At 43.3% G+C, this 23,763-nt stretch overlaps 1 protein-coding gene across 1 annotated transcript in view; it reads left to right on the forward strand.

The window, feature by feature from the left end:
• Nucleotides 1–23,763, forward strand: part of PCNX2 (pecanex 2) — a 3,673,975-nt gene that overhangs the window by 388,941 nt on the left and 3,261,271 nt on the right. Inside the window, exon 4 of the mRNA XM_063443387.1 lies at nt 19,818–19,854. Within this exon, the coding sequence (XP_063299457.1) occupies nt 19,818–19,854 (37 nt within the window). The remainder of the gene's footprint in view (nt 1–19,817; nt 19,855–23,763) is intronic.

Genomic DNA, 23,763 nt, shown 5'->3' on the forward strand with positions numbered 1-23,763 from the left:
TAGACAGCCATGCAACATCCGATTTGCGCATGTGGAGAATTTTCCTCACTTCTTGGAACGGGCGTGCCATGTTTATACCACCTTACTCAGACACTTCCCCTACACTATGGACAGACGCTGCAGCAAGCACAGGGTTTGCAGCCATATGTGGAGACCAATGGCTCGGGGGGCCGTGGCCAACTGAGGTCAAATCACTCACAAAATTCACAGAGACCTCAGCTTTATTCGAGTTGTACCCCATCGTGGCGGCGGCCGTTACCTGGGGCCACCAGTGGTCCGGTCACACGGTTTGGTGCCATTCTGATAATATGGCTACTTGCCATATTGCCATATTGTCAATAAAGGCCGGTCATCATCCCTGGTAATTATGAGGCTCTTGAGACGACTCACATGGGTAGCAGCCACTTGTCAATTCTTTCTAACATGTATTCACGTTCCAGGGTGCACAAACATCGGTGCTGATCACTTGTCTCGATTTCGTTTTCAGGAATTCTTCACGACACTGCCCACCGCCTCCAGACGGGCAACTCCAGCCCCACTTTTCACAGACATGATAATGGATTAAAAGCTTTGTTAATTCACGCACGTCACATTTCTCACCTGGCACTTTCTGTAAATACTAGAAACACTTACGACAGAGCATTTCACATATTCAGGAAATTCATCACCGATTTTCACATTCACGACATGTTCACGATAGAATCAATATTGGGTTTCACTTCTTTTTGCCACATCAACCTTAAACTATCATTTAATACTATTAAACTATACCTCACGGGAATTCAACACCACATGCTTATTCAACAACCCAAGGCCACGAGTTTCCTGTCCTCATATCAAATCAAGACAGTTCTTAGAGGCATTAAAAAATTAGACACACATGTCCCCGCAAAACGACTACCTATAGATAACCATATATTTCATGCACTAGTCAACTTGTTAGATTCCTCTCCCTTTGAGCCTAGGACAAACACGGTAATAAAGACAGCCATATATCTAGATTTTTATGGATTCCTCCGTCCCAACGAATGCACAACTAGGACTATTACGACCCCCGATTACTTAAGAACCATGGACTTAGAGAAACAGAACAACCATTACCTACTCATACTTAAACACTCAAAAACCAGCACCATGGGTCATACCGTTACGATCCCCTTGTACCCTACTCATAACAAATGGTGCCCGGTACAACATTTTTACAATTATCTACAATCACTCCACAAACAACCATTACAACCTTTGCGGTAACGTTCTAACTACAGCAAGGTTTATGCTCTATGTAAGACTGCTGTTGACTAGACTCGGCTTGAGCCCTAGTCAATTTTCAGGTCATTCTTTTCGAATCGGGGCAGCATCTACAGCCTCTGCTAACCACATACCTCCGCACATCATCAAAACAATGGGACGCTGGAAATCTTCCGCTTATACTCTATACATACCCAATCCTGTTAAAGAATTAAGACTAGCTTTCTGTGACTTATCTAAATAAAGATTTTGGTCAACGTATTATGTCTTATGGTATTTTATTTTTGCCCACTTTTTACAGGCCTACTGCTCTGTCGGTTTCGGCACACCACAACCGACTAATTCCAACTACTTGGTATTTATGCTATTATATGCTATGATCTCATGTACGGCTATATTGCCACGACCACAAATATGAAGGCTTGGCCTGTAGTTGTGGGAGGGGCTTGGTTTCCCTATAAAATGGCTGCCAATCCACTCTCACATTACCGTCAATGGTCTGGCGAGTCACCCCACCCGCCACTCCCTCTATTACAAACACCCTCTAAGGTGGGCCCACTTTTTACAGGCCTACTGCTCTGTCGGTTTCGGCACACCACAACCGACTAATTCCAACTACTTGGTATTTATGCTATTATATGCTATGATCTCATGTACGGCTATATTGCCACGACCACAAATATAATATATATACATATTATATATATGTAACGTCATACAAAGTGTATTTTAATATTAATATAAGTATATATATTAATATTAAAATACACTTAGAATGACGTTACATATATATAATATGTATATATATTATATATATAATAGATGTAGATATATATATTATATATAAATACGTATAATTAAAATAATACATAAATAAAATAATAAAATAAATAAATAAAATATTGAAACAAAATTTTATATAAATTATATATGCATATGCAATTTCATTCTAACTGTATTTTGTTATTAATATATATATATATCGGTAACAAAATACACTTAGAATGACATTCTATATATATCTATCTATATATAAAATACAAATAACCGCTGTTACGACACTCACCGCCTGGAGAGTGAAGCCGCCGTTTAGTCGATAATCCCCTTTCTCCAGAAATGCAATTCAAGTATAACCGATCATAAAACTCCCGAACGGAGCATACGAATGCGGTAACTCCCGATCAGCAATCCATCCGAAATCCTTCCACAGCTAGAAATAAATGAAAACGCTGTCCCAATAGTCAATCCCTCCACAAACGAGACAAAGCTCCGTTTTGAAGGTCAAGCAGAATGTGTTTAATGGGGGCTACCTGCCCAGTATTTATGCAGGTCTCCACCAGGTAGACACTCCCCTAAGGGACCTGGTGGAAGACTGTAAAATATATTAAACAGTAGCCAATCACAGTGGCTATAACACAAGCCCTTCCCATTTTACCCATAATACATATTTTCCTATCCTGGAGATAATTAGGGAGAAACCTAATTAACTCCGAGGATAGGAACCATCGCCATTTTAAAACCAAACACAAAAAATGCAATAAAATACATAAAATCAGAAGTACCGAATATATAGTGTTCGTGCAACGTATCCCCAGATAGCCTGGATCTGAGGGCATATTCCTACCGAATAGCGCTCAGGTCCGATGTACACAGTCCAATCGCCATGGAGTCAAAGTCTCTCATAAGTCCTTCGGTATACGAATGACTCCATGGGACGGCTATCTGGGTAAGTTCATACGGATGAAAGAAACTCCCGAACGGAACAGTGTTCGTATGCCTCCAAGGGAATAGAAGGGGAGACGGCCGTCTCCAGCGGTGTTCGGTAGATAAAGAGTCCGTTTTTAGATCCATGGGTTTTGCACCGAAAACCGCTGATTCGCCTCGTGTCCAAAATGGCCGCCGCCTCGTGTTCGGCATACGAACGACGACCACCCATACGAAATGGAATGGAGAGGTGTTTGCGGTTAACCACAACGTTCTAATTTGTGGTCAAGGTGTTAATGAGCCGCACACTCCTCTCCTGGGTGGCCGATGTTCGGTAGTTTCAATCGGTACTTTAGAAAACGTACGAACAACAGCATACGGACAGGAAATCCACGAATCCAATGAAAACAGACGAACCAGCAATACAGGTCTATGCAGCAGGGTTCGTCACACGGCTCCCCCCTTGTGGAACACTCCGGCAGACCCGGCTTGGCCCTTTAGCGGGTCAACTTGGGGATGACCGGACTAGGAGGTAGCAAGGATGTCGGTTTGCCGTGATAACCCATCTGCATTCCCATTCTGCTTACCGGGTCGGTAGCTGATGGTGAAGTTATATGGTTGTAATGCTAAACTCCACCGCAGCAGTCTACCATTGTCTCCTGAGACCCGGTTAAGCCAAACAAGGGGATTGTGGTCCGTGATAAGGGAAAATTCCTGTCCATACAAATAGGGACTCAATTTTTTCAATGCCCAGACCAGGGCCAAACATTCTTTCTCCACTGCCGCATAACTCACTTCCCGGGGTAACAGCTTTCGACTGAGATATGCGACAGGGTGTTCTCCTCCATCTTCCCCGACCTGGCTTAGCACAGCCCCCAGTCCATACATGGAAGCATCTGTATGGACGAGAAAACGTTTGTTAGGAAGTGGGGCAGCCAGGACAGGGGCATTCACGAGAGCCTGCTTAAGTGCTTGAAACGCAGCTTCACAAGCTGGAGACCACAGGACCTGCTTAGGGAGGTTCTTCTTAGTCAGGTCTGTCAGGGGTTTAGCTATAGAGCTGTAGTCGGGGACAAAGCGTCTGTAATACCCTGCTGTCCCTAGGAAGGCCAATACCTGGGTCTTAGTGATAGGTGTGGGCCAGTTTGCTACTGCCTCTATCTTGGCCGGCTCTGGTCTCTGGCTCCCACACCCCACCCTGTGACCTAGGTATTGTACCTCAGCCATGCCTAGATGACACTTTTCTGGCTTCAATGTCAGGCCAGCGGCCCGAATTTTATCCAGTACTACCCCTACGTGCACCAGGTGTTCCTCCCAGGACTCACTGTAGATCGCAATATCATCCAGGTATGCACAAGCAAATTCCTGGAAGCCATCAAGAAGCCTGTCCACCATCCGTTGGAAGGTAGCTGGGGCATTCTTCATCCCAAATGGCATAACCTTAAATTGGTATAAGCCAAAGGGGGTGACGAAGGCCGACTTGGGGATAGCGTCCTTGGCCAGGGGAATCTGCCAGTAGCCCTTACACAAGTCTATGGTGGTCAGATAGCGTCCCCTGGCAATGCGGTCTAATAATTCGTCTACCCGTGGCATCGGGTAGGCGTCAGTGGTGGTCCGCTCGTTGAGCCTCCTGTAGTCCACACAGAACCGGGTGGTCCCATCTTTCTTAGGCACCAGGACTACAGGGGAGGCCCAAGGGCTATCGGAGTGCTCGATGACCCCAAGCTGGGTCATCTCCTCTATCTCCTTCCGCATTCCTTCTCGGACTGCTTCAGGGATACGGTAAGGGGGCTGTCGTAAGGGGTTCTGTCCAGGGGTCTCTACCTTATGTACAGCTAGGGTAGTGTAGCCGGGTTCTTGGGAGAACGTCGCCTGCTTCTCCCACAGAAGCTGTTTCGCCTGTCCCTTCTCTGCGGGGCTTAACCTGTCCCCTAGCTGTACGAGATCAGTCAGATCCATCTGGGCACCTCTTGCTAATAGGTCAGGTAAGGGTAAGCTTTCGGTATCGTCTGCAGCGGGGGCACATACTGCAGCTACATCCTCAGGTCGTTCCTGATACTCCTTTAGCATGTTCACATGAAAGGATCGCTGGATCCTGTCATCTGAACAGCTGGCTATAAGGTAAGTAGTATCACACACCTGAGCTAACACTTTATACGGGCCCTGCCAAGATGCCTGCATCTTGTTCGCCTTCACAGGTTTGAGCACTAGTACCTTCTGCCCAACCTGGAATACTCGCTGTCGGGCACCCCGATCGTACCATTCCTTCTGTCTCCCCTGGGCCACCTGGAGGTTCTCTCTTACCATCAGAGACAGTTTCTCCATGCGGTCCCGAAGTTCCAGAACATATGGCACTATGGGGGTCCCTTCCTGCTCCGTCTCCCCCTCCCAGTGGCCTCTAATGAGATCTAGGGGTCCGCGGACCCTTCTCCCATAAAGCAGCTCAAAGGGGGAGAACCCAGTAGATTCCTGGGGCACCTCTCTGTAGGCAAACAACAGATGAGGCAGGAATCGCTCCCAGTCCCGGCAAGTGTCAGAAAAGGTCCTCAGCATCTGTTTGAGGGTGCCATTAAATCGCTCGCAGAGACCGTTAGTCTGTGGATGGTATGGGGAACTAAGTATCGGTTTAATGCCGCATACCCTCCACAGCTGCTGGGTGAGCACAGCGGTAAATTGGGTTCCCTGGTCAGAGAGGATCTCTTGAGGGAACCCGACCCTGGTAAAAATCCTAACCAGGGCATCAGCAACTGTCTCTGCCTCTATGTTAGACAGCGCTACTGCCTCTGGATAGCGAGTGGCATAGTCCACCACGGTGAGAATGTATTTCTTCCCAGATGGACTAGCCCTGGCCAGTGGACCCACAATATCAACGGCTATGCGGGCAAAGGGCTCCCCAATAATAGGCATTGACATAAGCCTACCTTTTGGGTGGTCCCCCCGCTTCCCTACCCGTTGACAAGTGTCACACGTGCTACAATATATCCGCACAGCCTGGTTAATTCCTGGCCAAAAAAAATTCTGCATAATCCTATGGCCTGTGCGGCGGGACCCTAGATGTCCGGCTAGCGGAACATCATGCCCTATCCGCAGAATCTCCCGCCGGTATTTCGCGGGCACTACCAGCTGTCGATTCGGCGGAGGGGCAACACTTTTCTGGGACGGCTTAGGGATCCGATATAACCTGTCCCCCACCCACTCATACCGCTCCCCCTCTGCTCCTTCTTCTCCAGTGTCTGCTCTGCCCCTATACCTCTGGAGAGATGGGTCTGTCTGGGTTTCCCTCCCGAACTCCTCTGGGGAATCCCAACTAGCTAACGTCTGCCCTGGGGGGTCAGTCGGGGAATCGGTTCTTACCTGGGTCTCAGCAGCAGGTGGGCCGGTTCCAGCAGCACGGGTCTGAGCACGGGTAGTCACTGGATTGGCTTCGCCAGGTCCCATAGTAGCATAGGCAGAAATCAGAGGGGCCAAATCATTTCCCAGCAAAACATCGGCAGGCAAGTCCTTCATAACCCCCACATTCACATGTCCTGCTCCCACTCTCCAGTCCAAATGAACCCGGGCAACAGGCAGGCGGAACACGGCGCCTCCTGCCACCCTTACTGCCACAGTATTCCCGGTGTGTTGGTGTTCCGAAACCAGGTTCTTTTGGAGCAAGGTCACAGTAGCTCCGGTGTCTCTTAGACCAGTGACCTCTTTCCCATTCAACTTAACGGTCTGCCTGTGGTGTTGGCGGTTGTCCTGCTGAGCTGCTTGTACTGGGTCTGCTTCGTGAAGGAAACCCCAAAACTCCTCCTGCTCAAGGCAGTGAGCAGAAGGCTGAGGTGGCTGCTGGGCTCCGCCGGCTGGGTTTCTCCAGGACTGTGCTTGGTTGGCATTGTTTAAGGGGCATTCTGGTCTTTTATGTCCCATCTGCTTGCATCCATAGCACTGGACCTGGTTGGAGTAACCCCGTTTGTTGAATCGGGCTGACTGCCCATGGTTGGTTGATGACGGCATAGCGGGGGTACGTTGTGCTGGGGGGTGATATATGTTGGTGGTTGGAGGTGCTGCCGGTTTGTATTCCACTCGGGCAGGGACCTTGGCTGCTGTCTGATCGAGCTTACGGGCATCAGTGTATTCGTCAGCCAGACGAGCAGCTTCATGGAAGGTAGCGGGTTTACGGTCCCTGACCCACTCACGAACTCCTGCAGGTAACTTGTCAAAGCAGTGTTCTAGCAGGAACACTTGCAGCACCTCTTCCCCAGTTACCGCTCGGCACCCTGTCATCCAGTGGGCTGCCGTGCGGTGTACCCGGCATGCCCAATCCACATAGGAATCACCAGCCTGTTTATTATTGTCCCGGAATCGCCTCCGGTACGCCTCAGGGGTAACAGCGTACCGGGCCAAAAGGGCATCTTTTACCGCCCGGTAGCTAGTGAGTTCCTCCTCTGGGATGGCCCGAAAAGCTTCACTGGCCCGGCCAGATAATTTCCCAGAGAGGATAGGAACCCATTCTTCTGCGGGCACCTGGTGTAAAGCACACTGTCGTTCAAAGTCCGCCAGGAACCCGTCTATCTCTCCTTCAGTCTCAATACAATTTCTAAAAGCAGCAAATGGTACCTTTTTCTTCCCATTATTATTATGGGGTACCTCTGCTGCTGCAGCTCCGCTTCTCTGGAGCGCCTGTTGTGCTGCCACTGCGGCTTGTACTTGCACCACAATATCCGCTGCAGGGTTGGGGCCAAAGTGTGCCAGCCTTATCTGAACTGCCCGGTTAAACGCTATCTCCTCGGGTGTTAAATCCAGCAGGCCAGGCACATTAGCTATCTCCCTTCCCTGTGCTGTATCCATCTCTACCAATATAGCAATAATCTCTCTTTTCTTGAGATTGCTCGCTGATCGTCCTCTGCGCTCCAAAATGTCTTTAAGGGTAGCACGCCTTAATTCCTCATATTGCATTTCCAATCCGGGGTGTGTAGCTGGCCTTCAGGGCGGTGGGATTCATCCCGTCGCTTGCCACCAATTGTTACGACACTCACCGCCTGGAGAGTGAAGCCGCCGTTTAGTCGATAATCCCCTTTCTCCAAAAATGCAATTCCAGTATAACCGATCATAAAACTCCCGAACGGAGCATACGAATGCGGTAACTCCCGATCAGCAATCCATCCGAAATCCTTCCACAGCTAGAAATAAACGAAAACGCTGTCCCAATAGTCAATCCCTCCACAAACGAGACAAAGCTCCGTTTTGAAGGTCAAGCAGAATGTGTTTAATGGGGGCTACCTGCCCAGTATTTATGCAGGTCTCCACCAGGTAGACACTCCCCTAGGGGACCTGGTGGAAGACTGTAAAATATATTAAACAGTAGCCAATCACAGTGGCTATAACACAAGCCCTTCCCATTTTACCCATAATACATCTTTTCCTATCCTGGAGATAATTAGGGAGAAACCTAATTAACTCCGAGGATAGGAACCATCGCCATTTTAAAACCAAACACAAAAAATGCAATAAAATACATAAAATCAGAAGTACCGAATATATAGTGTTCGTGCAACGTATCCCCAGATAGCCTGGATCCGAGGGCATATTCCTACCGAATAGCGCTCAGGTCCGATGTACACAGTCCAATCGTCATGGAGTCAAAGTCTCTCATAAGTCCTTCGGTATACGAATGACTCCATGGGACGGCTATCTGGGTAAGTTCATACGGATGAAAGAAACTCCCGAACGGAACAGTGTTCGTATGCCTCCAAGGGAATAGAAGGGGAGACGGCCGTCTCCAGCGGTGTTCGGTAGATAAAGAGTCCGTTTTTAGATCCATGGGTTTTGCACCGAACACCGCTGATTCGCCTCGTGTCCAAAATGGCCGCCGCCTCGTGTTCGGCATACGAACGACGACCACCCGTACGAAATGGAATGGAGAGGTGTTTGCGGTTAACCACAACGTTCTAATTTGTGGTCAAGGTGTTAATGAGCCGCACACTCCTCTCCTGGGTGGCCGATGTTCGGTAGTTTCAATCGGTACTTTAGAAAACGTACGAACAACAGCATACGGACAGGAAATCCACGAATCCAATGAAAACAGACGAACCAGCAATACAGGTCTATGCAGCAGGGTTCGTCACAACCGCAAATATATATATATATATATATAGATAAATACATATAATTACATAAAAGATTACATTAGTATACACGTAGAATTTAAATACCTTTAAATGCATATATATTAACTACGTGTATATTTAAATAATCTTTTAACGTAATTATGTGATTTGATTAATTAAAATTTGATTGACATGCCTGACAACAAAGGGAGAAAGTGCAGAGAATTTAATTTGCAAGCACTATATTTGACCCTGTAACTCTCCAAGACACCATAAAACCTGTACATAGGGGGTACTGTTTTACTCGGGAGACTTCGCTGAACTCAAATATTAGTGTTTCAAACTGGTAAATTGTATTACAACGATAATATTTTAAGTAAAAGTTAAGTTTTTCACATTTTTTACAAGCGAACGGCACTTTTATGGTCTATATTATTGTTGTAATATGTTTTACTGTTTTAAAACACTAATATTTGTGTTTAGTGAAGTCTCCCGAGAATAAGCGTACCCCCCATGTACAGGTTTTATGGTGTTTTGGAAAGTTAGAGAGTCACATATAAGGCTTGCATTTCATTTTTTTCACATTGAAATTTGCCAGATTGGTTATGTTGCCCAGGAATGAGAATTACCCCCATGATGGCATACCATTTGCAAAAGTAGACAACCCGAGGTATTGCAAGTGGGGTATGTCCAGTCTTTCTAAGTAGCCACTTAGTCACAAACACTGGCCAAATATTTGTTTTTTGCTTTTTTCACACAAAAACAAATATGAACGCTAACTTTGGCCAGTGTTTATGACTAAGTGGCTACTACAAAAGACTAAACATACCCCACTTTCAATACCTTGGCTTGTCTACTTTTTCAAATGCTATGCCATTATGGGGGTAATTCTCATTCCTGAGCTACCACACCGTCTCAAAGGTAACATTACTAATCTGGAAAATTTCAATTTAAAAATGGAATGTTCTATATTTGACCCTGTAACTTTCCAAAACAACATAAAACCTTTTAATGGGGGGTACTGTTGTACTCGTGAGACATCGCTGATTACAAATATGTGCATTTTTGTGCAGTAAAACCTTACAGTGTTATGACATTCACAGTTAAAATGTCAGACGGAAATGCAAATGTAAAAAAAAATCTTATTTTCTCACATTTTTTTTACTATATTCATAATAAATTATGTTCCATATATGAATAGTTAATGATAGATTAAAGCCCTGTTTCTCCTGAACAAAATGATATATAATAAGTGTGGGTGCATATAATAAGAAAGAGGGGAACTACGGTTGAACAGACATATAGCGTAAATTCTAGTTTTTGTTTACGTTTTGTTTTGATCAGAACGTGCACTATTGACTCCGTCCTGAAGGGGTTAAGAGCCTTACGAAAAGGTTGACATGAGGTGTATCTTTAAATTTTGGAGTGAACCAGCTTTGGGGTTTAAAGTTAATGGGTTTGATGAGTCTTGTTCAAGTAAGAGGTCAGTCAGGGGCTGAGCCAATCAATAATCTTGTAATGTGAGACCTAAATCGTTAGCAAGTACAAAATCTTTTTTGGTATGTATAATGTTAAGGGCCAACTTTCCATCAAACAAATTGATGTCTTTAGACCAATTAAACTTATTTATTATTATTTATTTATTAAAAATTCTTAAGAAAACGCAGTCTTATTACCCATAGGGTCTTGATGCGCATACCAGCAATAAAAACAGACAAAACAATATCCAGCAAAACAACAGCATTATAATCACATGCATTTGAACCAAGTTAAAAATTTCATGTCATCCCATACGCCTGAGCAAATAAAACTGTTTTTAAGCTCCGGCGGAACTTCAGTAGATCATTCTCAAGTCTTAATGTCAGAGGCAGGGAGTTCCAAAATTGCGCTCCCTGAACATCACTCGTTCTCCCTCCGCACTTTTTCTTTTTAAAATTTGGAATCTTCAATAAGGCTAAATCAGCCGATCTCAAGGATCGACTGGGAGCATAGCGTGTGAATTTATCCTTCAGATAGTCTGGTCCCATACCATGGATTGCCTTATATACCAAACAACCATTTTTAAACAGAACCCGTTCACGAACGGGCAGCCAGTGCAAGGCTCTTAATGATGGAGTGATATGGTCATTGCGGGCCACACCCGTAAGTAGCCTTGCAGCTGCGTTTTGTATCAACTGTAGCTTGTGTATGATGTTCTGAGGCAGTCCAAGGTACAGAGCATTGCAGTAGTCCAATCGGCTACCGAAGATGGCGTTGACCACCGAGATTTGATCGGAGGGGGTAATGAATCTAAAAAATAGACCTCAGAAGCTTCAGGTGGTAGTGGCAAGAGCTTACCACCTGATTAATCTGGGGCTTCAGTGTCAACCTGGAGTCGAAAATGACTCCCAGATCTCTGACCTTGGTGGCAGGACTCGGAGATGGAGAAAACGAGTCCGGCCATGAGGGAAAGATACTATTCACCTCCTGGTTACTGAAGATGATGCATTCAGTTTTGGAGCCATTAAGTTTTAGATAATTGGCTCCCATCCACGACTGGATATCCTGTAGGCAGGAGGAAAGATTGATTTGATCCTCCTTTTTCTTGGCCAGGCGAAAGTACAACTGGGTATCGTCGGCATAGATATGATAGGGAAGCATGTGGCGGCGGATGATATGGGTCAGTGGCCTCATATAGATGTTAAACAGGATTGGAGATAAAGCCGAACCCTGGGGGACTCCACACGTCAGGGAGATGTTAGAGGAGTAAGATGTCCCCAATTTTACCCTTTGAACCCTGTCGTGGAGAAACGAGGTCACCCAAGTCAGCGCCCTGTCATCCACACCAGCCACAGTAAGTAGCCTCTCTGTCAATCTATCATGATCGATGGTATCGAAGGCCGCCGATAAATCCAGGAGTACCAGGGCAATTTCCTCCCCTCTGTCCAAGGCCCACAGGAGATCGTCGTGGACTTTAACCAGGGCAGTTTCTGTCCCTCTACCAGGTCGAAATCCCGATTGGAAGTCATCCAGAATGTGATTAGATTCCAGGTGAGGCTGAATTTGCCATACCGCCGCTCTCTCGATGATCTTGGCCAAAAAAGGCAAGGTGGAAATAGGTCGATTGTTGCTCAACTCGGAGCGTGGCACAGTTGGTGTCTTCAGCAGAGGAATAACCACAGCCTGCTTCAGAATGCCAGGAACAACTCCGGTGGCAAATGACATACTAACAATGTCTGCAATATAGGGGGCCAAAGCATCAGCGGCATCCTTCACCAGCTGAGCAGTGCAGGGATCCAGCGATGAGGACGATGCCCTGAGAGACTTGAGGATGATCAAGATCTCAGATGTACTGACGGGTTTAAAATTCGAGAACATCGAGCCATCATAGGGTGTAAAAATTTCTGCATCAGGTTCCACCACTATGTTGCTCCTAATTAGATCAATTTTTTGTTTAAAAAAGTGAGAAAGGGATTCACAAAACTTTTGAGATGTTTCTTCTTGAGGAAGCGAACAGTTAGGGTTTGCTAAGAGGTTTGTTGTGCGAAAAAGCTCTGCCGCTGAGTTTTTCGCTTTTGTAATCTTATCTGTGAAATATTGTTTTTTCGTATTTTTTTTTTTTTTTTTTAAATTCTTTATTTTTGCGTGCATGAAAATCATAACAGGTGGGCTTGTCATGCCCCAACAGCTTTGACAAGCATATACTTAAGCATTTGTTAACAGTTGGTCAGCATATGGAGGGTTCTGCACAAATTTTTATATATAAGTAAAGAGTAATAGTAGAGGAATCATTGCATATACTAAAATTAAATATATGTGGTCAATGACTAAATTCCTGTTGGTCTGTCTCAGGTTTTGTGCTGTAAGCATGCTGGTCAGGCTATGTGCACCTTGGCTGTGCTGCACAGCTATGTGTGACAGTGTTACGCGCATATATAAGTCTAATGTGCGGCTACCATCTGTATTCAACAATGCGGTATAACAGTTAATAGGCAAAACGATGTGAGTGACAGTCATTGCTGATCGGTTGATCAGTTGGCACCCTCGTTTCCAGATAGGAAGATCAAGAGATCAGCGAGGGAGGTATATATGCAACAAGCAGAATTAAACATATATATGTATATAAAAAAAGCAAAAAAAAAAAAAAACAGGCATATATCACTCAGCTAAGTCACGGCGAACTTGAACAACCTGTGTGAATGCTTGAGGAGCAGGGTAGTGTCTCTTTTGTGTGCCGCTGACAAGGTGAGCCATGGGCGTATGAAAGACTAGGTGTCTGAGCAATAGGTTGATAGTGTGTGAGACGAATGTTTGGAGAGTAGTGGGCAATTGCCCGGTACTCCGTTTGTATAGCCTGGTGTAAGCTGTGCTAGTGGGGGGAGGCGAACTGCCTTAGACACAGGGAGTTTTCTACATGTCTCCCACCTTTCCCTTTGGGAATCAGTATCGGTGGGTGATGGTGTTAAGTGAGGGCCATTATCCCGGCCTCTTGGAAGGTCGTGGGTGCGGTAGGGCTATGTGTGGCTGAGTGCTAAGTGGCAGTGGGGGTGTCCCTGTGGGCGCGTGGGAACCTCAATGGAAAGGTGCAAACAAAACAGGTAATCAACAAATTAAAATCAGCAAACTATGAACAGTCCTCCGGCACCCCCAGGGTTGCAGTTGGAGTGTTTGGCGTGGTTCTGCTGGTCTGCAGGGAGTAGTCAGGCCGGGGCCGTTGTCTTCGGCGCGTGGTTGGATCCCCTTGGGACAAATGTTCCTGAGGTTGCTGGGTTCCATTGGTGGGGGTGGGAAGCTGAGCGGGGTTGCTGCGTCAGGTCTGCTTGAAGGCCCAGTGATGAAAGGTGCGTCGTCGCTTCCTGCAGGTCCGTTATCGAGATGATAGCTGTTCCGTGTGTCACCTGAAGCTTGTGGGTCGGGCGCCACCGGTAGGTGATGTTATGCGTGCGTAGCAGGGATGTGAAAGGTTTAAGGGATGCTCGCCAGACCATGGTGCCCCTGGATAGATCCGCATAAAAAGTGAGGGCCATGCCCTCGAAAGCATATGGTGCGCTGTCCTTAATGGCGGCCAGGACAGCCATTTTATCTTGCCGTTTCTGGAACCTGACAATCAGGTCCCTTGGGGCTGTTGCCGGGGCCGTTGCCGGCTTGGGGATTCTGAATATTCCATCTAGGCACAGTCCTTTGGCCTGCCTCGGTGGGAGCAGTGTGGTCATCAGGCGCCTTATGTAATGTGGTAGTTCTGCATCCAGTATGGAGTCTGCTATGCCCCTTATTTTAATATTTTGAGCGCGGCGTGCGTCCTCCATTGCCGCCATCTTTAGGTCCAAGGCCCTGTGCTGGAGTCGCAGTGATTGTATTTCTTGTTGCAGCCCGGTTATTTGCTGCGAGTGGTTGCGGGTGTCCTGCTCCAGGGAGACCGTGCGGCCTGTCAGGCCCTGTATGTCCCTTCTTATGTCCGCTACGTCCGTCTGTATATTTCGACGGAGTTCCGCCAGCAGTTCTTGCATCACTGCTTTTGTTATCGGGGTTGAGTCCGGCTGCTGTGCGGGCTGCGGTGGTGTCTGTTTAGTGGGTGAGCATGGTTCCTCAGGGTCCGATGGTTGTTCATCTGACTCCTCGAAGTAGTCGGTGTACGAGGCCACATCGTGCTCCTGGGCGCCATGTGCGCGCCGCCACAGATCTCCGATGCTCATGCCGGGTCTGGGCTGCTCAGGCTTCTGTTTTTTGTTTTTTCTGCCCATCTCTGCCAGTTGGACACGGTGAGTAGGGCTTATTTAGGTGAGTAGAGGTTAAATATAGTCGTTTTTTGCCGTTTTTAAGCTGAAAGCTTGCGGAGCTCGCGGTGAGTGCGACCAGACGGTTCGGCTGTTGGCTCCGACCTCCGTTTTTTCGTATTTTTAATACTAGATTTATATAATTTTAAAGATTTTAAATATTCCAATTTAAGATCGGTATTGTAATCTTTTCTCCACTGTTTTTCAGCTGCTCGACATCGCCATTTCATCTCCCTGGTAACCTGATTAAACCAGGGAGGGTTTTTATCTACTTGTCTTACTAGACAAGTTTTTTTCATCGGGGCTAGAAGTTCTATTGACTCTACAATCACTGAATTAAACAGTAAGATTTTCTCTTCTACTGTGTGGGAATCATGAAATTTAATAGGGTCCATTTTGCTGGAAAAAGTTGTGCTAAGAAGAGGTCCGGTGACTTTGGAAATATCTCGAGACCATGAACAGATATTATTTCTTTTTGGGATGTGGGGGATTTTCTTCATTTCAACACCTACTGCCTCAAACTTGATCAAGTTATGATCACTCCAGGCCATGGGTTGAGGAGTGGCAGTCAAGCAAATCAACCCATTGTGGAAAATCCAATCTAGTGTATGTCCGGTTCTATGTGTAGGGCCGGATACTGCTTGGTTATACCCTATGTTTTTAGCATAGAGTATTAAACTCTGGGCATGAGAGTCCATAGGAGAATCAGCCCATAAGTTAAAGTCTCCCAAAATGATGGAGGAGGTAAACTTAAGACTTATAGTAGTTAGCAGTTCAGATATCTCCTCCATAAAGACGGGGGTACTAGTATTAGGCGGATGATAAATAAGAGCTAGACCTGCCGTTTCCCTCTCAGTACGCTGCCATAGGAGAAAGAGATATTCAAATGTGGTGAAGGATGTCACCTCCATCTCAATTTCACTGATTTTAAGATGTTTTTTAAAAATAATCGCAATCCCCCCGCCTCTTCTTGTGGCCCGATTACACATAAGTATGTGATATCCAGGGGGGGCCAGTTCATCAAGACGAGGTGGGGTTGAGGGAGAAAACCATGTTTCTGTTAAAAACAAAAAATCAAGGTTGTTATCCTTAATTACAATATTGATGGCCTCAGCGTTCTTAATTGCTGAGCGGGCATTCAATAGAGCACCCTTAAAAGACGGGCCATGATTACTCTTTAGAGTATTATTAGTCTTGCTAAGGTTGCTAGCCAAATTAAGAATAGTTTTAATCTGGGAGCTTCCATAGTGAGATAATATTTTATTTTTCTTTAATTTGAGAGCAGTACGAATATCTATTGGGCCATTAGTATTTAAAGCCTTCAAATCAGAGGCAGAGTAATTCAAGTTACTCATGTTGCTACAAGGTTTCAACAACTGATGCACAATCTGCAGATTATATATAACAATAACAGATAACGATCAGGTTTGCCAATTGTCAAAAATATGCGATCTTAACTTTTAGCAAAAATGATCAATAGCAAAAAATGCGTAGAGTAACACTTACAGTTGAAGACAGGTTAAAATTACCAAAATAAAAATAAAAATAACAGCATTAAAAGATAAATAGATAAACAATAAGAGAATAAAAATAGGGGGGAAAATTAATAAAAACAAATAAGAGGTAATTAAATTGTCGTTGGTCCGCCCGTCCCGCCCGTCCGGGGCACGGACGGGCACAGACGGGCTTCCCTCTGGCGCGCCTCTGGCGCGCCGCCGGAGTGCCGCCTGCGCCCGCTGCGCTCCGCGCAGCGCGCGGCGGCAAATAAGGGGATACCAAGCCCCTCCTCCTGGTAACAGGGATTGGCTCCGCCCACAGTGGTGCTGTCAATCAAGATGGCCACCAAGTGGAAAAATAGGTGGTTTATGAAAATATAAACAGTGATGCCCGCGGTCTTCCCCGCCTGGGCAGAGTGCAAGTTCAAAGTGCAAAATGATGATGATGAAAGTGCTGAGGTGCAGTGGTCACGGCCACGTTTGAAAAGCTGGAGCTGGAGCTATTGTTCATGCGCAGCGCGCGGCGGCAAATAAGGGGATACCAAGCCCCTCCTCCTGGTAACAGGGATTGGCTCCACCCACAGTGGTGCTGTCAATCAAGATGGCCACCAAGTGGAAAAATAGGTGGTTTACGTGATGGAGTCAGTACAAAAAATAAGCCCTTACCTAGTAACGAGATATGCCGGAGCTGAAGAGTGTCGTCTGACAGATTAATTATTTTATTTGATGTTAAAAGAATGAAATTACATCTCTATTTGTTTATTTATATTTTCATTTTATTTATATTTTTTAGTGTACGTTTTTTATTTAGTTTATAAATAAATATATATATATATATGTATTTTTATTCTAAGTGTATTTTTATATATATTATATATATATTCCTGGCACTCACACTTTCCTTAGGTATTGCCGGGTGCCAAAGTCAACTGGCTGATGCATATAGCAAATCCAATAGGGATGACTGCACTCCTCGGTCTTCGTATAAAATCAAAATAGCTTTATTAGATATACATTAAAAAGAGAGAAAGATCTACGTTTCAGCCCCACTCTGGGCTTTCCTCAGGATCAAAAATTACATACATACACACATATATATATATACATATATACAGGGAGTGCAGAATTATTAGGCAAATGAGTATTTTGACCACATCATCCTCTTTATGCATGTTGTCTTACTCCAAGCTGTATAGGCTCGAAAGCCTACTACTAATTAAGCATATTAGGTGATGTGCATCTCTGTAATGAGAAGGGGTGTGGTCTAATGACATCAACACCCTATATCAGGTGTGCATAATTATTAGGCAACTTCCTTTCCTTTGGCAAAATGGGTCAAAAGAAGGACTTGACAGGCTCAGAAAAGTCACAAATAGTGAGATATCTTGCAGAGGGATGCAGCACTCTTAAAATTGCAAAGCTTCTGAAGCGTGATCATCGAACAATCAAGCGTTTCATTCAAAATAGTCAACAGGGTCGCAAGAAGCGTGTGGAGAAACCAAGGCGCAAAATAACTGCCCATGAACTGAGAAAAGTCAAGCGTGCAGCTGCCAAGATGCCACTTGCCACCAGTTTGGCCATATTTCAGAGCTGCAACATCACTGGAGTGCCCAAAAGCACAAGGTGTGCAATACTCAGAGACATGGCCAAGGTAAGAAAGGCTGAAAGACGACCACCACCGAACAAGACACACAAGCTGAAACGTCAAGACTGGGCCAAGAAATATCTCAAGACTGATTTTTCTAAGGTTTTATGGACTGATGAAATGAGAGTGAGTCTTGATGGGCCAGATGGATGAATTGGTAAAGGGCAGAGAGCTCCAGTCCGACTCAGACGCCAGCAAGGTGGAGGTGGAGTACTGGTTTGGGCTGGTATCATCAAAGATGAGCTTGTGGGGCCTTTTCGGGTTGAGGATGGAGTCAAGCTCAACTCCCAGTCCTACTGCCAGTTTCTGGAAGACACCTTCTTCAAGCAGTGGTACAGGAAGAAGTCTGCATCCTTCAAGAAAAACATGATTTTCATGCAGGACAATGCTCCATCATACGCGTCCAAGTACTCCACAGCGTGGCTGGCAAGAAAGGGTATAAAAGAAGAAAATCTAATGACATGGCCTCCTTGTTCACCTGATCTGAACCCCATTGAGAACCTGTGTTCCATAATCAAATGTGAGATTTACAAGGAGGGAAAACAGTACACCTCTCTGAACAGTGTCTGGGAGGCTGTGGTTGCTGCTGCACGCAATGTTGATGGTGAACAGATCAAAACACTGACAGAATCCATGGATGGCAGGCTTTTGAGTGTCCTTGCAAAGAAAGGTGGCTATATTGGTCACTGATTTGTTTTTGTTATGTTTTTGAATGTCAGAAATGTATATTTGTGAATGTTGAGATGTTGTATTGGTTTCACTGGTAAAAATAAATAATTGAAATGGGTATATATATTTGTTTGTTGTTAAGTTGCCTAATAATTATGCACAGTAATAGTCACCTGCACACACAGATATCCCCCTTAAAATAGCTATAACTAAAAACAAACTAAAAACTACTTCCAAAAATATTCAGCTTTGATATTAATGAGTTTTTTGGGTTCATTGAGAACATGGTTGTTGTTCAATAATAAAATTAATCCTCAAAAATACAACTTGCCTAATAATTCTGCACTCCCTGTATATATATAAGCCATTAAGCCGTAGTTTAGACCAATTTAAGATAGTATTTCTAAATTCTTTAAGGAATGTATTATAGTTGTCATTGATCCACACTTCAATATTAAAATTAATAATTATCCCCAAATATCGAATTGACCAGTTAAATTTATGGTCATTATTCAAATTTTCTATTTGAGGGCTTAATAGATTAAAATATAGAACTTGCGTTTTTTGCATATTCATTTTATAGCTGGAAAAATCTACTTTATTCTTCTATACGTTGTATTGTATCTGGTATAGGAGGTCTCAGGGTGTGTTAGTATATATATATTTTATTATTATAGTAGTCCCCCTTGTGGCAGATCCTAAGCCACCTATATTGCCCATGTGAGCGCTCGTTTGCAGGTGCCTGATTTGCTGTGGGGGACTGCCTGGCCTGTCAGCCAGTCCCCCAGAAGTGGATCGTGACCGAGGGGAGTACACCCCAGGCGCTGGGGCTGAGAGCCATTAAGCCGTTCCATGCCACTGCAATGGAATTTAAGTCCATTAAATGCAGGATGGCGTGGAATGCCGTAACAGCACTAAGGGGTTAGCTGACATTTGTAACAAACCACATTATGTGGTATTTGCCAGACTAATCAGCAAGACTTATTTATAGATTGATTTTGCTTTCCTGTTTTGTGATAGTTGTTTTAATCTTTACTATAAACTGTTAGGGGCAATTTCAATACTATTTTACATTTAAATATAAATTAAACAGCACATTACAAATTATTACATAGGTATATTGTTTTGTAATTATTACAACAGTGCAAACTCACATAGACAAATAAACTTTGTAATCAAATTTCTAATCCTTTATTTCCCTTTATTCATTCAGGTGCTGCAAATGATGAACAGCTTTGAAGACCCCAAAGGTTTTTTATTTATTTTTATTTTATTTTTATTTTATATTCTATGATTTGTATGTATGTATGTATATACATACATACATACATATATATATATATATATATATATATATATATATATATATATATATATATATATATATATATGTCCTTTTCCATTACACCTTGATGTTTGAAATTTGCATAATTTAGTGGGGACCATATACCATCTGTGTATGATTTTAAGGAACGTTTCTTGTATATTTATACAATTAATCGTTTTCCTTATGAATTCAAATGAGCTTAACCAATCTTAACCAATCTTGCCAGGAAAAAGATTTATCTAGACCAAGTTCCCACTTAATAACTGTGTTCAGTTTAACTTATTGATTAAGTGTTTCCAAGGCCCTTCTAGTTCTTAAAGGTTTATTATTGAGCTCCCCATAGAGAATCTTATTGAGGGGCGAATCTCTGATTATAGAAGTTTTATGACGGAAATTGAATATTCTTAGGTAAGTAAAATATTTGTTATTTGATAAACCTAGTCTTTCTTGTAGGTACAGAAAACTACAAATCCATGAAATATCATATCAATCTTGGATTTTTACCAAGTTTCCAAGTGTCCAACCAGACAGATAAAAGTCTTGGATAAAAAATTCCAAGATTTCCAAAGGAGCATTTATGGAAATTTAATTTTGAGAAAAAAATATATATATTTCTTTATCGGCTCAATAGATTGGAAAATATGGGAGATAAGTACATTATCAATATGTAGATTTTTAAACAATTTATTATCTACACAGAAAAGACCAAAGGGTTCAAAAGTACCACACTTTTTTCATATATATACACCATGCTTTTGTTGTTGAATTTCTGTTTCCTCATTTTAAAAAAAATGGGAGAACATTACAGTATCACAATTATAAAATATATTCAGAAAAGAACATCCTCCTTCAGCTAATCTTGTTGACATAACTTTAATCGCGATCTGTGGTTTCTTATTACCCCAGACATAAGGTACAAATAGACTATGAAATAACTGAAGTGTCATCTTTGGGACTCTAAGGGGAATTGTGCAAAAAAGATATTCCAATTTTTGAAGTAAGTATGCTCTAATACTATTAATTCTTCCAAGCCATGATATTTGTAGTTTAGACCAATTTAAGATAGTATTTCTAAATTCTTTAAGGAATGTATTATAGTTGTCATTGATCCACACTTCAATATTAAAATTAATAATTATCCCCAAATATCGAATTGACCAGTTAAATTTATGGTCATTATTCAAATTTTCTATTTGAGGGCTTGAAAGATTAAAATATAGAACTTGCATTTTTTGCATATTCATTTTATAGCTGGAAAAATCTACTTTATTCTTCTATACGTTGTATTGTATCTGGTATAGGAGGTCTCAGGGTGTGTTAGTGTCATGATTATATCACCGGCAAACATGGTTATTTTTTGTTCTTGATCACTTAAAAACACTCCAGTTATATTGTGAGATTGTCTAATACATACCGCCAGTGGCTCAATAGAAAGAACATAAAGAAGGGGTGCCAATGGACAACCCTGACAAGTTCCATTTTTAATAGTAAACCAATCGGAATCTAAGCCATTACCATATATTTTTGCCACGGGAGAAGAGTATAGGGACATTGTTAAGTCTTTAAATGATCCCTCAATCCCAAAAGCAGAAATTGTAGCCGACAAGAATTCCCAATTTACCCTGTCAAATGCCTTTTCGGCGTCGACAGCTATAAAAAGTGTAGGGACAGATTTTTTATCTACTACTATCATTAAATTCAGGATCTTACAAATATTGTCACTGGCTAAACTTCCTCTTAAAAATCCAGACTGATCCAAATGAATTAGATCTGAAATAGTCTGAGTAAGTCTATCTGCTAATATTTTTGAGAATGTTTTTATATCAAGATTTTTGAGAAATCGGACAGTAGTTGGATATATAGTGTGGGTCCTTTCCAGGTTTTGGCATTGGGGAGATCGTTGCATTTAACATTTCAGAGGAAAAACTTTTAGAAACTATTTTGTCTGAAAACATTTTTAAAAGTAAAGGAGCTATCACAGTCTTTAAGGATTTATAAAAATAGGCTGTGAAACCATCTGGCCCAGGTGCTTTCCCATTGCTAAGCTTAGTGATTGTTCTTTTGATTTCTTCAGATTCAATAGGTTTATTTAAATTTTCTAGTTTGTCAGGTTTTATTTTAGGAAGATTAAGTTTTAAAATGAAAGCCTGTAGTTCGGTATGAGAAAATTTGTTTTCCTTCAGATTGTATAACAAAGTATACTATTTTGCGAAGACCTTGTCTATACTATAAGGAGAGAGACAAGTGTTTTCACCGTCAATGATCTTTTTTTATTGCGTGTTTTTTTTCGGTCTGGTTTGAGTTTATTTGATATTGGCTTTCCTACTCTATTGTTACTACTATACCATCTTTGGTATAGAAGTAAAATCTCTTTCATTCTGATCTTGCACCCTCCAATGTCAAATAACTAATATTCAGCAAGGATATCCTGAAACCAGGTACAACGAGTTCTATAAGGATTGATTGAGTGTTTAAAATCCCTAGATCTTCTATCTATTTTTGCATCCTGAATAGTGTCCCAGTCACCTCCAATAATTAACACCACTTTTTTGATTTTCTCAATCTTCCTTAAGGCTTTCCTGTAGAAAGTTTTTCTGAGAATACATTAGGAGCAGATAAATTAGCTAAGGTATAAATGATATCATTCAGTTTACAAACAAGAATGAAACATCTTCCGGATTAATCTTTTTCTATGTGAATATGTTTAAATTTAAGTTTGGATGGACAAATTATGGCAACTTCTCTTTTCTTCTTACCCAACTGTTACGGTTACTCTCAGGCTAGCTGAAAGCTGGACCACTTGGATGATCTGGATCCCAGTGCAGAGAGAGAGAAGAGCTGCTTCAGTTAGTAGTCCATACAAATACTGTAAATGTAGAACAATCCCACTAGCTATTATACAGCTAGAATACTCTTTCCCCCACAAAACGAGTTGAGGCTGCGATTTGAGGGTCAAACAAGAACTGGCTTTAATGGCACACAGGGCTCGGTATTTATGCAAAATCCAATCAGAATACAATGCATCGTTTGAATTTGTTACCCCCCAGCTTGGAGATAATGATTCCAATTGCTTTGACAATACAATTATCTCCAAGCGCCTAAACACCACGTTTTTATTACACACAAAAAAACGGTTAAAAATATATAACTTCAACATTTTTAGTTACAATTCGGGACTTCCACCATTCATTCTATAGCCCCAGGTCTGGGTGTAATAGTTCACTGAAGAGCGCCTCAAACCCACGAACCATATGCTTAGTTTCTTCGTTACAAAGTCCGTTGGCATATTTGGTCCCTGAGCCTGAGATGGCAGCCATGTTTTTGAGTGATTCAATAGGCAGCGGGACCTCGGCATCAAACTCGTAAAACGAGTACCGGCCAGAGTTGTGCACAAATCCCCGCTCTCTGGCTGGATGTGAAGGGGGTACTTAACCTGCGGTTAACCGCAACACTCAACTTTCTAATTGAGGCCACACGCCAGGCTGTAGGTGGTCCCAGTTCGTGACCCTTTCGGTAGTTTGACCATCGGGAGATATGGCACGAACGGGGATGCCCGGAGGCCGTCAATTAAGCTGCGGTTAACTGCAGATTGCAACTCTCTGGGCGATCAAGTGATAACACTCTCCCCTCGCAGTGTGGTTGGCCCTTCGGTAGTTTGAAAGGTGACCGGGGTTAAGTGGCGGCACACGCCAGGGACCGGTGGTCCGTGATTTGTTTCACGAATCTGTGCAAGTAATCCATTCGTGAGCAGAGTACAGGATGCAAGTACCGAAGCCATATATAGCAAAGAACAACATAATGCTTGTCTGTAACAGTTTTGGAACACCAACAT

Source organism: Pelobates fuscus, chromosome 2 (genome assembly GCF_036172605.1).
Source record: "Pelobates fuscus isolate aPelFus1 chromosome 2, aPelFus1.pri, whole genome shotgun sequence".
NCBI classification, from domain to species: domain Eukaryota; kingdom Metazoa; phylum Chordata; class Amphibia; order Anura; family Pelobatidae; genus Pelobates; species Pelobates fuscus.